This window comes from Panthera uncia, assembly GCF_023721935.1.
Source record: "Panthera uncia isolate 11264 chromosome A3 unlocalized genomic scaffold, Puncia_PCG_1.0 HiC_scaffold_11, whole genome shotgun sequence".
In the NCBI taxonomy this organism is placed as follows: domain Eukaryota; kingdom Metazoa; phylum Chordata; class Mammalia; order Carnivora; family Felidae; genus Panthera; species Panthera uncia.
Window position 1 is genome coordinate 53,204,824 of NW_026057578.1, and position 16,481 is coordinate 53,221,304.

Here is a 16,481-nt window from a genome sequence, read left to right on the forward strand (position 1 = left end):
TGTTTCTATTTTATAATTTTCCCCTTTTTAGTCTTTATTTACTTCTTAAAGCATGGTTTCCTTCCATTCTGTGAACTTATTTATAATGGCTGACTTGAAGACTCTGGTAAACGTGGTAGCTGGGCCCGCGCACGGATGGGCCTGGTGGTGTTCCCTGTGTCCGGGTCACACATTCCTGTTTCTTTGCCAGTCTCAACATTTTCTGTAGAAACCTGGGTATTTTAGGTAGTATATTGTAGCAACTCTGGATACTGTTCTCCCCTTTCCCTAAGCCTTGTTTCATTTTTGCCTGTTTGTTTATCTGTTGAGTATCTTGGCTGGTCTCTTTCAGTGACGTGCGTTCCCTGGAGGGTGAAGCTCTGACGGGCACTGCTCAGAGGCTGCAGGCTTGGGGATGGACACAGTCACCCTGGGATGGCAGTGGTTCTAGCAGGGCTCTTGGTGACCATCTTTTAGCTTGATTTCTCTGTTAAGCTGTCTGCCTTGTGTGGTATCCACACCAACTTTTAGGCTCCAGTAATCTCTAGTTGAGCAAACTATGCTTTAATCAGTGCTTTGTGTTATAAATCGTTCCTCAGTCGGATCCAGTTAAATTCTGGCCCCTTTGCAGAGGTAGATTTTTAGGCCGATTGTTAAGCCCGGGAGGGCTCTTAGGTGTGTCTTTCCCTGGTTCTCTGTACTAAACTGGCCAGCCTGTGCTCAAGCTTGTTCTCAGAGAGCTACCAGGCTCCTTTCTGTTGCTTACCACTTCAAATCTCCATTCATTATGCTTGAGATCACCTTTATGCTTGAACTTTCCCACGTTGTCTTTCAAACTTAGTTTATACCCCTGTGGGAGCTTTGGAGCTCTGTGTTTTTAGTGACTGCCTCTGTCCCCAGGGGAAAATCTCTGAGTCACTGCTGTGGAACTGGAGGAGGGAGTGACATTCTTGCTTACATGCAGGGGGCAGGCAGGAACAGTGCCCCTGGTCTTCTCGCCTGGCCTCTCTGCACATGGAATCCACTCCTTGACTGAGCTTGGGCAAGGGTGACCATGGTCCCATTATTCATGCGTTCACCGCCTGCCCTGCCTGGGGTAGGTAGAGCTTCTGCCCTGTGAGTGGGAGCTGGAGGAGGAAGGTCTTAACCACTTGGCTCACACCTTAGGAATTTAGCCTGTGCAGCTCACCGCTGGAGGGAATCAGAAAGGCCTAAGCCCTGCCCTTCCTGGTGAGATACCATGATCTTTTGGCTGCCAGCTCCATTGTTTTGGCCACACCTAACACTCATCCACTCTGAACTCTGGGCTTGTAGGGTGGAAGGAGGGAGTGGTCCATGGCTCAAGTGTCACAGATTCTCACTGTTCTTACTGAATTTGTGTAGATTTTCTTGAATAAGCGTTTCTTCATCTGCTGTATGTATACCCTTAGGACAATTTCCAAAGACTTTAACTGGTTAGGTTTTTTAATTGATCCTCCCCAGTTATGGTTTTGCTGAGGGACAGGTCTGTGGAGCACCTCACAGTGCCATTCTGCAGGAAATGCTTTATCTGTGACCTTGATATATAAGTGGTTGGTGCACAAGCTTTTCTGTTCTTTTTACCCGTTGTTTAGGCTGTAGGACTACTTGTCCCAAACAGCCAAGTAATACTCCTAAATCATTGTTAAACTACTTATACCACATAATCGCCTTTCTCTTCTGGAAGTTATAGAAGACCTTGTGCCTTTTTAGATGGTTTACATAAATCTCACCCTGAGCAGACTCTAAAGTCTGTTATACTTGTACACCCATCTTTTTGGGTTATTTCTATCGTATCAAAAACGTGTAGGCATTTAAGCATGACTTGAGAAATACATCCATGTCTTCAGCAGCAGAGAAAAGTTAATTTTTCTGATCTCTCTGCTACCACATGTCAGAGCGATCAGAATGTTTATTACCATACACTAGTATATGAACCCTGTACAGCCTTGCAAGGGTTATTATTATTTCCACGTGAGATGATCTCCCTGCTGATGCCGAGAGCCACTTTACATGTAGCCACAATAAATGGACTGAGTGTTCTTCACTCATCTGCTGGCTCATAGGTTAAGCCACATTTCAGAGTCATCTGGTGCCATGTTGTTGCTAAAACCCAAAGCCTTTTCAGTGATTGTTGGAGCCTTAGCACAGAGAAGAGGTTTGTTCAGAAAGGCATTCTTCTTGCTGACTTACTGAGCAGCATGAGTTTGAATGCCACCCTTGAGCAGGACCACTTTCCCTGCCTGTGAGCTCCCACCAGCGCAGAAGTACAAGCAGTGGAGATGAGCTGCTAACTGCAGAGCCCTGCAAAGCTGCGTGGAGCACAGTCAATTTCAGCATAAGAGGTCTCCTGTCCTTTCTTCCTACTGTCTTCTTCGATGTTACCTCCTAGTTATTGGGAGGGTAGGCCCGGGTTTGGTAGTTAGTTTTCCTGAGGAAGCTTGTAAGTGATGGGCTTCTGCCAGTCTTGTTTCTGTTTGAAATGCTTGCCTAATGGACTGAAATTGATTAGGGAGAGCCAGCTATGTTACATAAATCTTTAAGTATTTTCTATAGAAAGGAATTCTTCAAGAAAAAACAGTTCAAATGCATTTTAAGGAGGGCTAAGGTGCTTCCAGCAATTTTATGTCACCACTAAAACTAGTAAAATGTTGGAGGCAATTGTGTATAATTTAGTACACCGCATTTCTGCTTAGCTGAGTCGTCGCTAGGTCATTTTAGATGAGATGCGGAGGTAAAGTTAGCATGCTACAGAACGTCTTAGTTTAAGAAACATTTGTGTATGGATATAGAGTTACATTAGAAGAGGTTAAATTTCTTTTTAAAAAGATGTAATTTTTCTGATTTATGAACTTAAGTGGGAATCTTGGGAAAATGCAATGAAATGAAGGCAAAATAAAATGGATTTTCATCCCCTGAGTTAAGCACATATAGTGAGCGAGAGTTGAAATTTAGTTATCTTTCCCCAAAATTCTCTTTTCAAATCATTGTTCAGGTATACAGGTGAAATACAGGGGTGCTGAAGATAAAACATGAACCAGACAAATCTACAGGTAGTGGAGAGAATATGAAATTAGGAAGGCTGGGCTTATTCTGTCATTACTGATGACCTGGGGACCTTGGTCAGAAATTCAGTTCCTCTGGGTGTTTGTTTCTTACCTCAGAAGCAGAAAGGATTTAGGAAGTGGTGCTCTCCATTAAGAATGAATGCAGCTGTGGGGTGGCTGGGTGGCTCAGTCACTGAAATGTCCAACTTCGGCTGAGGTCAGGATCTTGCAGTCCATGGGTTTGAGTCCCACATTGGGCTCTGTGCTGACAGCTCAGAGCCTGGAGCCTGTTTCGGATTCTGTGTCTCCCTCTCTCTCTGCCCCTCCCCTGCTTGTGCTCTGTCTCTCTGTCTCTCTCTCTCTCTCTCTCTCAAAAGTAAATAAACATAAATTTTTTTTTTTTTAAATGAATACAGCTGATTGAAAGCTATTCAGCATCAGGATTTTTCAACCATCCACATTCTCAACCATCATACAGCTGACCCTTGAGCAACTCAGGGCCGAGAGGGGCCGACCATCCACCCCCGACACCCCCACAGGCTGTCAAAAATCCACATGTGACTTTTGACTCCTTTTGCTTGCTGTTGACTGGAAGCCTTTCCATAACATAAACAGTCGATTAACACTTATCCTGCGTGTTATGTGTATTATGTATTTTGTTTTTAAAACAAACTAGGGAAAACAGAATGTTATTAAGAACATCATAAGGATGAGAAAATACACTCATAGTACTGTACTGTATTTATCAAACAAATATGTATACAAGTAGACCCGTGCACTTCACACCCTAGTTGTTCAGGGGTCAGCTGTGTCTGTGATTTTCATCAGAGCAAGTGTAAATGTCTGGTTGGTGCTGGTGGCTGGCATTTCTCCCCTGCACTGTCTCCCAAATCTACCTTCTTCACCCCGGGCAGCTTTGCCCTCACCCGTGGTCAGCATTGGAATTACGTGTCAGATCACAGAGGGCTTTGTTGCAAACTAAATGGTTTAAAACCATAGGCCTAGGGGCTTTTGGGCTTTTTTCAGTGAGAGAATTGGTGGGTTTTTTCCTTCTGTTAATTCTTTCCGTTGGGAACAGAGAAGGCAGGGCGGAGGACAGAACACGGCAGAGAAGATAGTTTGACTTCATGAGTCTGCTTTCTGAGTTTGTTCTTTCTACTCTTTCCTCAAAATACAGTACGTGCTCTATCTGGCTCCTCCACTTACACCATTGAATTTGAATAAAGTATCTATGACCTCAAGCTGTGTTTTTCAATCGCGATTGCCTCTTCCGGTTTTGGCAGGATGGCATTGCTGGCCCCCTGCCCCCCACAGCTGCATCGTGTCCCTGTAGGCCCGTTGGTGGACCCCACGCAGTGTTTGTGCTCCTGCTCAGACATTGACCGAACAGTGGACCTCAATCACTTAGGGTTTAGGTCTGAAGACAGTAGCTATTGCTTATTCATTTGTTTCATAAGCAGTTGGGAAGATAAGAGTTTTTTTTTAATGAGTTTTTTGTGTCCAGTTTAAAAGCCACAGAGGTGCCTGGGTGGCTCAGTCAGTTAAGCATCTGATAACTCTTGATTTTAGCTCAGGTCATGATCTCATGGTTCGTGAGATCAAGCCCTGTGTTGGGCTCTGTGCTGACAGTGCAGACCCTGCTTGGGATTCTCTCTCTCCCTCCCTCTCTCTCTGCCCCTCTCCTCACTCTCTCTCTCAAAATAAATAAACATTTAAAAAAAAAACAACATATATCATTTGGTAGCTCACCAAATCTCTGCATGTTCTAATCACTTTTTAAAACATTCTGAAACTCTGCAGGAGTGTTAGAATTACACAAGTGATGTTCAGTGTCCCATCCGGCATAAAATAAGAACCTTTTAATGTGAAATTCTCTGTCAGAGGGGACATTTGGAAACTTGTAGCTGCTTTTCTGTACTGATACTTACTGGGTGGTAGCTTAAGTTTTTAGGCTGCTTAGAAATCGACAGTAGTATGACGACTTGTTCTGGAGGAAGAGAGAGGACGCTGCCCTGAAACCATTAGTGTCCTCCTTCCTTGCTCTCCTCCCAAGTGTTAAGTTGTGGCTGCACCAAAGGCATATCCCCTTGAAGCTGGTTGTCACCGTGTCCTCTTGTGCTTTCTCTGGGGACCTTGGGCACCCCGTCCTGGTGCAGATAACCGGAGGAGCGGGGTTCGTGGGCTCCCACCTCACGGACAAGCTCATGATGGATGGCCACGAGGTGACTGTGGTGGACAACTTCTTCACTGGCAGGAAGAGGAATGTGGAGCACTGGATCGGCCACGAGAACTTCGAGCTGATTAACCACGATGTGGTGGAGCCACTCTACATCGAAGGTGAGCGAAAGCGCACATCAACAGCGCGGTGAGCGTGGTGGGGCTGCTCCCCAGAGCAGCCAACCGGCCTGGCCACAGTGAGTTTGGGCTCTGCCTTCTTTCTGAAGCAGTCTCACCAGGTACAAGGCACTATCCTAGTTTCTGCGATGAGAGAACAGTTACGGCAGCGTGGATATTTGACTTCGCCGTTCCGAGCACCCCTGGCTTTGGGCATAGCGGTCCTTTCAAGGAGGGCTTGTGTAGTGCACAGTCCTCCCCACTGCACGGCAGGTCTGGTGGCTGTCACTCGTGTGACAGTACTCGTAGCTTCATGCGGGGCACCGGCTGGTGTGGAATGTGGCACTAGTAGTGAAATTCCACATCTAACTTTGCCACTCCACAGACTTTGCGGGTTTGGGCACTGCAGTGGGCCGGATGGATCCCCCAAACATATGGCTTAACCCCTGGAACCTGTGAGTGTGGTCTTATGTTGGGGAAAGATGTTTGGTGACATAATCAAGTTAAGGCTCTCAAGATGAGCTCAGCCTGGATTACCCGGGTGGGCCATATGGAAATATACGTGTGGAAGTGCCATTGGAAAATGGCAAGTGCCTTTATAGGAGACAGAATGGACAAGACACAGACACATGGGGAGAAGAGCAGGTCCATGAAGACCAAGTCAGAGATTGAAGCCATGCAGCCCCAGGCTGAGGACCACCTCAAAGGCAAGGAGGGATTCTCTCCTAGAACCTTTGGGGAAAGTGTGGCCTTGCCAACACCTTGTTTTCTAGATCTGTGGGAAAAGAAATTTCTGGTGTTTTGGTTCACCTGGTGCATGGTACTTCAGTTACAACAACGGCCACAGGAGGCTGATATGGGGGGCCTCCGGTAGACATTTTTCGAGATTGTCTGAGGTGTACTGAAGAGAACCTCCAGCAGGTGCTTGGCTAGCAGACCTCCTAGGATCAGCAGACCTGCTGTTAATTCTCATTTAAATCCGACCGGAGCCCTGAGAGGTAAGTGGTGTCATCCCGTTTTGATTATTTATGGAAAACCGGAATCGGGTCGTGGCCTGCCCAAAGCCATAGGGCTATTAGTGGTAGAGCCAGAATTCAGCCTTGGGTTTCAGGCTCCAAAGCTCGTTCGTCACCCGCCCCTCCTCCTCCTCCTCCTACGGGTAGTGTAGCGTTCTACTTTTCAGTATTACCATGTCGGGGACATTTTCCTGCGTCTGCATAATGCAAAATATCTTGGAGAGCCAGTGTAACTGTGCAGTATCATTGTATGGGGACACCGTGCTTTATTCACTCCTGCCCTTAAAGTTCTCCAGGATTTCATTTATAACTGTCTTTGTCTGAACTTTATTTCCTTAATCAAGTGTTCAAATATGAATTACACCAAATGCTGATCCGTTTCCTTCATTGTTTGTTGGGGTCTGTGTCACTAATGCATGAGTGGCGTTCAGCATTAGCTTCCAAAACTGCTAACAAGATGGTTTGCTAATTTGGTAGAAAAACCCACGACTTCCTGGTGACAGAAGAAAAAAAAGTTAGATTTTCTAACATGTTAATTCAGAAAAGAAATCTAAACAGTTTATTTTGCTTTTTTAAAAAATGTTTGTTTTTTATGTGAGTTCATAATAGGGATGTTAATCATCCGGTATATACTTAACACCTGCCCTTCTTCCCAAATCTGGCTTTTGCCTTTAATTTTTGTAATTCTAGGCTCATCTGTTTATTTCCCTCTTTGCTATTCTATTTATTTTATGCTTATAAGAGTCCCAAGAATAGAGAAATATTTAGCCATGGCGTTTTGGTTTGTGTGATATTTTTGTTTCTTTTTAAACATTTAATTATTTAATCTATCTGGGATTATTTGGGGGTTAGGCTATAATTTGTAAAGCGAACCAGATGATTTAGGTAACAGATAAATTGGCTGACTTTCCCCCTGGACTTGACCATGGGTTTGCTCTGAGGGTTAACTGAGGTCATGCATGTGATAGGCAGAATTGCCAAGTGCAGGAGTCAACGCGCTGCAGTGAAAGGCCCTGCTCTTGGCATTGAGGCCATGAATCAGCTGGCTGTAAGATAGTGAGATTACCTGGGATTATGTGGGTGGACCCGCATAATCACATGAGTTCTTAAAAGCAGCAGCAGCAGGTGGAGAAGCCAGCTGGGGAGATCTGGTAGAAGGGATGCCTCAGAGAGACAGGCAGTAGAGAAATCCGGAAGATTCAAGGTATGAGGAGGACTTGACCCACCGCTTCTGGCTTCAAAAGCGGCCGTTGTGAGCCAGGGCCCACGGGCAGTCTCTGGGAGCTCCCAGTCGACAGCCATCAGGGAGATGGGGACCTCAGTGCTGCAGCCTCGTGGAACTGAGTTTTGCCAACACCTCGAATCACCCTCTGATGGCAGGAATGCAGCCCTCCCTGCTGATACCCTGATTTTAGCCTGTGAGGGCAGAGCAGAGAACCAGCTGAGCCACACAGTGCCTGGCTTCTGACCTGCAGACCCAGTAGATGATAAATGGATATTTTTGTAGCCTCTAAGCCTGTTAGGGCATCAGTAGAAAACCACAGGGCTTAGCACAAGGTCTGGCCCACAGTAAATGCTCCCCAAATAGTAGCTATTATTATTATTATTACTCTTTTCCCTTTTTGCACATGTGAGTAAACATTTGTGAAATGTAACTACTGATTACATAATTTGAGTACTACGGAGAAACCAAAACTTAGTAAAAATGGTATGTTGGTAAGTAAATTACTTGCTTTGCCTCTGGGCTTTGACACCAAAACTATCTGAGGCCACATCTGCTTCTGGAAGTAGACTCTGTGTGGAGAACACACACGTGAACTCACGACGTGGGCTCACGAGAAGGGTTGACATTTTCTGTCCTTTGCTGGCAGTGGGAGTGGCACCAGTGTGGCAGAACAGAAGACGTTTCTCCACCTCCGTAGTCCAAGCCCGTGTTTCACTTTCTCCAGCTTTAGCGTGAGTCTTCCATGCCCGTGACAGTCTGCCCACCCCTGCCCCGATCACCCCATCTCACTGCTTCTACCCCCACAGTGCCCACCTGAATCCAAGCCCCTTATGGGAAGATGGGCATTGTTCAATCCTGCGTGTGGGTACGGTTGTGTGTTTCAGAGGGAATAATCCTTCCCCGCCTTAAATCAGATACAGCATGAATTTAACCGGATGAACTTAGTTTGATTTGCCTCCTTTCCTCGGTGTTGCATTCACACAAAGGAGGACATAAGTTAGGGCACCCTTGAGTGCCCCATCATTGCCTCATGCTTCTAGTACCTGCTATAGTTCACTTAGACTTCTCTTTAGATTTTCCTCAGATTGAATTTCACAGCCTGTACTCACCTGAAGCGGTGTTACCATTGGTGTAGTGTGTATGCAGATGTTTTTTTTTTTTTTTTAATTTATTTATTTATTTTGAGAGAGACAGAGACAGCACTAGTGAGAGAGGGGCAGAAAGTGAGGGAGAGAATCCCAAGCTGGCAACGCAGAGCCTGATTGGGGGCTTGAACTCAGGAAACCAAGAGAGATCATGAAATCATGACCTGAGCCAAAACCAAGAGTCGGATGCTTAACTGACTGAGCCACCCAGGTGCCCCAATGTACGCTGTTCTTTTAGCAGTGATGAACGAGTTAATATGCCCTGTTGATGTCATAAATTATTCTCCTCCTTTGCGCGGTAGAGTGTATTACAAAGTATGTACACCCAGTATTTAATACGTAACTATTTTTTCATACCTTTTTCCTAATAAAAGAAATTCCAGTTGATCTGAAATTTACACCATAGCAGTAACGCTCTTCAGCTTCCAAAAGTATTACATGGGATTTGTTTTGGTTTGTTTCTCTGGAGCTCGCAAAATTTTGGACTATAATGGGTGTCACACAGAGGTGTCACTTAATTTGGCAGTGTCCTAGCGGAGCTTCATTGGTTTCCCTTCGGCACAGGTTTCCTCCTCTTGTTATTTTCAAAGTATAACCATTATGTTTCAGAAGCAGGGGCATTAGCCATGTAACTGTTGTGGGAAAGTAACTGTCATCTGGACTCAGATTGTGGTGGTGGAATTGGGAAGGAAGAAAGTGATTGCTACACACGCGGGGTGTGCACGTCAGGGCTGGGAATGGGGTACCACAGAATCTGGGGACCGCTATGTGGTCATTAACCGTAAAACTGACTTAGACCAGAGGTGCTGTTGTCACAGGAGTTATGTTAGAGGCCTCTGCATTGTCTGGGCTGCGCTGTAGAGAAGAGATAGCGCTTCTTTGGAAGGAATTGTAATACTCACTGAAATAACTTGATCTGGTTTTATATTGCTTGAAAAGAACTCTGGATTTTACCAGATGTTACCATTTAAGTTTCAGAAGGTGAATCTGTATTGAGCTCTGGAAGGAGCAAAGTTAATTCTTCTTCCAGCCCATCTATTTAGGACATGGGGAAGTTTCGGAGAAGCGAGAGTTGGTGGGTAGCAGGTTATGTTTGGGTTTTGCGAGGGAGATGCCAGGCCATGGAGATGGTGAAAATGAGGTGCAGCGTTGGGACAGCCCCCTCGTTCCAGCCTGGAGGCCTGCTGGGCAGGTGTTGGCCACGGGTGGGCTCAGTGAGAAGGGAAGATGTCTAGAGAAAGAACGTTGTGACCGTTCAGGCAAGGATTAAAGACACACAGGAAACCGAGCACTGACCCTGGAGGGTTTTCAGAATGGAGCAGACACTGCTGAAGGAGGATGGAGGTATAGATGGTCCCCGATTTAATGATGGTCCACTTAAAGATTTTCCATCTCTACGATGGTGTGGTCACAGTACACATCCAGTGGAAACCATGCTTCAGAGTTTTAATCTGGATCTTTTCCCGGGCTGAGGACATGCAGTCCTGTCTTCTTGTGATGCCGGGCAGTGGCAGTGGCCACAGCTCCTAGTCAGCCAGTGATCGCGAGAGTCAGCAGCTGGTACACTGACAACCACTCTCTGCTTTTGCTTGCAGTACGGTATTCGACAAGGTACAGGAAATATTCAATGCTTTTTACAAAGTAGGCTTTGCCCAACTGTGGGCTAATGTAAGCGTTCTAAGCATGTGTGCGGTAGGCTAGACTAAGCTGTGTGTTCAGGAGGTTATTTTATTAGCACTTCCCCATCATGTGAATTTCACATAGTTTTATTGGTGTTGTCTCGGGTGTCTGCAAGTTTGCAAGTATGGGGCCATTATGAACCTTGCTTGAGAAAGCCGCCCCGTATACACATCGAAGTCACTGTTGTCATTGTCTTAGACTCATGTCCAGGCTCCTGATGTATATATAGCCTGGGCCCCTCCCAAAAGCTGTTCCAGTTTACTTGTCCGCCATCTGTACAAGCAGCAACCTTGAGACCAACATTTCTGTAGAGGACAGAAAACGACAGAGACGTCCATTGCGTCATGGGAAGCCCGGTCCTGGAACATGCAGTACCTGAGTAAGAGGTCCAGAACAATGAAAGCAGAAAATAACAATTGCAAACACTTAATGAATACTCACTGTGTTCCAGGCACTATTCTAATCACTGTGTATAATGAACAGATTTCATTCTTTCAACATATGGGTGAGGTAGGCATTTATTATCCTCATGTGCAGGTGAGGGAACCAGTGCGTGGAGCCCTATTACCCACCTTGTACCCAGGTGTGGAGATCCTGTGCAGGGCCAGGAGAGGTGGGCACCAAGACAGGGAAGACAGGAGAGGCTGGACTGTCACACCCAGATCCCCCAGAATTGTTCAAGAAAGATGGATAGAAACTGTGTTTGCCAAGGACACTGGGTCCATGTTGACGTAGGTATTTGAGAGTGCTGTTCTGATGAGAATATTTTTGTTGAATTATAATTTAGAAAATTTTTTCTCTCTTTCAGTGTTTGTTGCAAATGTTAACATAAAATGTAGAGGCTGCAGATCCGAGATCCCCCGCTTTGTTCAGCTTGGAGCCATGGGGAAATCCTGCAGTGAATCTCTGGCATCATAGGTGCTTTCTCACCATGGTGTTATCACAGTGACCCCCTGGCACTTGGAGGAGATTCCAGGGGAGGTGCGGGTGGCTGCCAGCTGCAGGAAATTGACAGGCAGCAGCACTGACCATAACTTTGGGTCCTGGGGCTGAGCCAGACCTCTGGCATGCACAGTCTTCCCTTCGTATTAAGTCAATATTATTTGATATGAAATGAAGGCAAAATCCCACTGTTTGAGTTCTTTGTGCCAAGAGAAATTTGGTCTTTACACTGAAACATTATGTATCTTCTTAAATCCTGTTTTCCATCGTAAATACTGGTGTTGGGGGACAAGGGTTAGGCCTCGCGTTGTTCCATGTTGCAGAGAGGGACACCTTGTGTAGTATTTGTGGCAGGGCTCCAGCCTGGACTGCAGGGAAAGAAAACGTGTAAGGAGTATCTTTACATCGGGGTTCTGCTGTATGCTAAATAATCCCACAAGTTCACAGCAAGAATCAACCTTTTGTTTTATTTTGTAGTTTTTCCAAAGCTGCAGGGTGCAACTCCTTACCAGTTAAGTAAGGTGTGGCTCTGGCACAGGGAGGCGGTTGGACTGGGCTATGCTAGGAAGTTGCGCCAAAAAAAACCAAATAAATAATAAATAAATCACCAGGAGATGTAAACATTCAGTAGGCTTTTATGTGGATTTCGCCTTTGGTAGGAGAGCACGCTCGTTTTTTTTCATGGAACCTGAACAATTTGGGGTTTCTCAGGAGTCATTCAATTTCTACACCTTATTCCTTCTATATTTGTATATCATCTGCGTGGACTGCAGGCACAGTGAAATTCATCTTGAAAACATATAAAACGTTCGTTGTGGTGCGTGTAGTTGCAGTATTATTTTCAGAATCCGTGGTGGGGCCGAACGAGCCTCCGCCATACCCTCCCCTGGCCCATCCTCTTCCCAGCATGAAAATAATGTCCTGTGTTTTGGCAGGCATACTGTTTTGGACCTATTTAAGGAAATTCTGTGAAAAAGGAAAATACTGGCTTGCTTTACTGTTTCCCTTTCTTGATCATTAATTTGAGCTAATCTTTTAGGGCTCATTTCTCAGGCTCCTGTTTTTCTCTCCATGATTACAGCACATGGCCCTGGAAAACGTGACAGGGTCGCAGGACGGTCACGTGGTGGTCAAGTCCAGAGGCACAGCTCCAGCAAATGAGAGGGCATGCCTTTCTACTTGTTTCTTCCTCTCCCTCCCCTGAACTTAGATTTTTGAATGCTACGCTCATTTTTGGTGTACTTTTTGATAAGGCAGTTGACATTTTTTTGAGGGCTTTTCTCCCCCTCTGGGATGTGAGGGTTAACTTTACTGTTCTGTTATTATTAATATTACTTAGTACTTTCGTAGCACCTCTCATTCCGATTATTTATGTTATGCGTGTTCTAAAGTCCCCCCCCTTGCTCTCCTCTTCGTAATTCCTTACCTGGATAATTAGTCAACAGCCTCCATCGTGTGGTCCTTTTTAGGACCGGAACCAGAGTTACTGTCATTAATGCTATAGGCAGAACACGTTCTCATGGGAAGGAGGGGCTGTTGGAAATGATTTTCATAGGATTTCAGGTTCTTCTTCAGTGCATCAGTGTTGCTACTTAGGCGTCATGACATAGTTTTTATAGGGCATACCTTACTTACTAGCCTTTCCAAGGGGTAACAGAGGCTGCACTCAGGCTGAGCTAGCAGATGGAATAGTCTTTTGAATGAAAAGGCCCCAGTCTATGGCTCGTCTCTTCACTCAGCTAACTTTTAGTGAGCACCGTTCCCAAATTGGCCCCGGCCAAGGCGCCATGTAGGGGAATTTATTTTCCGTGGCAGATTCCTAGGCCTCTCTAGCCATTCTGATGCATTAGGTCTGCCCAGGAATCTTCCTTCATGTGTGCTCATAGGTAACAAGGGCGGCCCCCCTGCTGCAGAGAGCAAAGCTTTGTGGAGATCTAAGGAGGAAAAAGGATTGCTTCGTGTGCTCAGTGAGCTTTTCATCTGGTGAACAGGATGTGTAGGAAGCACTTGACAAGGCAGAACGCCGTAATTAACCAGTGGCACAGGCAGCCAGTGGTAAGAGTGATTATCTCTGACCAGGGCCTGCAAGAAGGCTCCCCACACAAACTGACATCTGAATTGAGCCTTGCAGGAGAAAGTATGGATCCTGCATATGCAAAGGAGATGGAGCGGATTAGAAATGCTTGCACCTTTTATTTGATGTCAGACTCACAAGGGATGGGCTCTCAGGGCACCCTTTTCTCCCGCGGTCTTTGATGCTTTGGGGACCTTCCTTTCTTCACTGCATAGGTTGTCACCTCAAGAGTAAAAGCAGTGCTGAATGATGTCTTCTGTGAGATCACAACCCGTACCCTCGATTTGCACGGTCTTTGGGGAGCACGTGGCAACTGCACCTGCATGAGCAGAAATCCGGAGGTCGCAAGCTCAGTTCCAGGCACGCGCGAGTAGGCTCTTTGGGGTGGCACTCAGCTCTGAAGGTTCGGCCAGATTTACTGCATTGTGGACCTGGCCTGCTTCTGCCCCGAGAGAAGCAGTGGGGTGTGATGAGATGTTTTATAAAGAGAAAATGCAAGGACTTCTGGGCGGCTCAGTCGGTTAAGTGTCCCGACTCTTGATTTTTGGTTCCGGTTATGATCTCGTGGTTCATGGGAATAAGCCCTGTGCCAGGCTTTACACTGAGAGAGCAGAGCGTGCTTGGGATTCTCTCTCTGTCCCTCTTTCCCTGCCCTCCCCCACTCATGTTTGCACTCTCTCTCCCCCTCTCTCTCAAAATAAATAAACTAAAAAATAAAAAAAAATAATTGGAAATGCTGTAGCTGAATGTGGAGTTAGTGGTCAGCTACATACACCTGTGTTCTTGAGCTTTGAAGCAGGTGAGCACGAACAGACTGCTGTTACCGGTCCTGTCTGTAAGCTGGAAAGGACTAAACTGCCTTAAAATGATGGCATTTTGTGAGACCTGTCTTGTTAACTTACAGGTCTCACAGTAAAATCTTTGTTTGCTTCTTATTTTCAGCTATTTATCAACTGCGAGTAACTTGGGGGAGGGGGGAGGGTCAGAAAGCAGTCCTAGGATTTTCCTCTTATTTAGATAGACGCTCTTAACAAACTTGCATATTAACAGACTATAAATAATTTTCAAAGGTTTTGTGTTTTCTTAAAGAAAGATTGGTCTTTCAAAAGTGTGGGTTCTACTTTTAAATTAGTAGTCTTCAAATGTGGCTTTAAAAGTATCTGTGTCTATAAAGGTCCAGAGTCTCCCTGCCTGAGACGTCTGCCCCTGGATGCCAGGGGTCTAGGCATCTTTCACTCGAAAGCTTCACTGGGTGACAGATACATAGCAAGGATTGACTGAGAATCTTGAATGACTGGCAGTGGCTCATGAGCCTTATTTTTAGCTCTTATATTCCCAGAGTAGAGAAAGGGAAGAGAACACATATGTACACAAAAAACTATTCATTTTGACTTCAGCTTTAGTAAGTTATACCCTTTTTCCACTAACACTCTTTTTCATCTGCTTTTATGGCTCATCAGTATCTTACTTTGTTTTTTACCATATGAACCATTGATTTCAAGTGTACTAGTCTATAGTGTTAAACATATTATGTTAGGACAGCTCTCCAGAACTTTTTCACCTGCAAAACTGCAACTCTGGACCCACTGAACAGTAACGCTCCTCCTGGTAGTCACTGTTCTACCTTGCGTCTCTGAGTTTGACGACTCTAAGGGCCTCGTGTAAGTGGAATCCTACTTTTCATGACCGGATTATTTCACTTAGGGTGATGTCCTCAAAGTACATCTATGTTGTAAGTATGTGACAGGATTTTTTTCAATTTTAAGGTTGAATAATATTTCAGTGTGTGTGTGTGTGTGCGCACGCACGTGCACGCTAACGCTATATTTTGTTTATCTGTTCATCTCTCTGTGGATACTTAGGTTGCATCTACTGGGGGCCATTGTGAAGAGTGCTGCTATGAGCATGGGTTTATAAATTTCTCTTCGAGACCCTGCTTTCAGTTCTTTTGAGCATATACCCAGAAGTGAGATTCCTGTTCTTACATTACTTCTGTGTTTAAGACTTTGAGGAATCATCACACTGTTTTCCATAGTGGCTGCACCATTTTCTGTCACCGCCAAAGTGTACAAGGGTTCCATTCTCTCCACATCCTCAACAACACTTGTTGTTTTGTTTTTGTTTTGTTTTTTTTTAAATAGTAGCCATCCTAATGGGTGTGAAATGATACCTCATTGTAGTTTTGATTTACATTTCTGTGATGATTAATGATGTTGAGCCTCTTATCATATGCTTGTTGGCCATTTGTATATCACTTTTGGGCATACAAGTGCCTTGCCATTTTTTCAGTTATTTGATTCTGTTGATTTAGAGTTCTTTATATATTCTGGATATTAACACCTTTTCATATATATGGCTTGTAAATATTTTCTTCCATTGTATAGTTTGCCTTTTTACTGTTAATTGTGTCCTGCGATTCTGTCAGAAAAGTTTTTAAGTTTGATGTACTCCTATTTTTCTGTTTTTGCTTCTGTTTTGTTGCCTTTGCTTTTTGTGTCCTACCCAAGAAATCTTTGCCATGATGTCATGAAGCTTTCTCCCTGTTTTCTTCTAAGAGTTTTATTGTTTTAAGTGTTACATTTAGGTCTTTTGTACATAGCGTAAGATAAGAATAAAATTTTATTCTTTTGCATGTAGGTACTCAGTTTTCCCAACTGACAGTTAGAGACTGTGCTTTCTTCATTGAGTGACTTGGTGTTCTTATCAAAGATCACTGAACTATGTATACAAGGCTTTATTTCTAGACTTTGTATTCTATTCCATTGGTGTATACATCTGTCTTTATGCCAGTAACACACTGCTTTGATTAGTGTAGTTCTGTACTGTTTTGAAATCAGGAAATGTAAGTCTTCCAATTTTGTTCCTCTTTTTCAAAATTGTTTTGGCTAGTCAGTGTTCCTTGAAATTCCATATGAATTTCAGAATTTTTTTTTTCTGTATCTGCAAAAATCGCTATTGAGATTTTGATATAGTGTTGCAGAAGTATCTTCTTTTTAAAAAAATTGAGACTTTTTAATTTTT

At 44.7% G+C, this 16,481-nt stretch overlaps 1 protein-coding gene across 6 annotated transcripts in view; it reads left to right on the forward strand.

Annotated features, from left to right (window-relative positions):
• UXS1 (UDP-glucuronate decarboxylase 1) overlaps positions 1–16,481 on the forward strand; it is a 95,450-nt gene that overhangs the window by 42,903 nt on the left and 36,066 nt on the right. For all 6 annotated transcript variants that reach the window (XM_049651236.1, XM_049651237.1, XM_049651238.1 and 3 more), the window contains one exon: positions 5,201–5,381. In XM_049651236.1, coding sequence (XP_049507193.1) covers positions 5,201–5,381 — 181 coding nt within the window. The remainder of the gene's footprint in view (positions 1–5,200; positions 5,382–16,481) is intronic.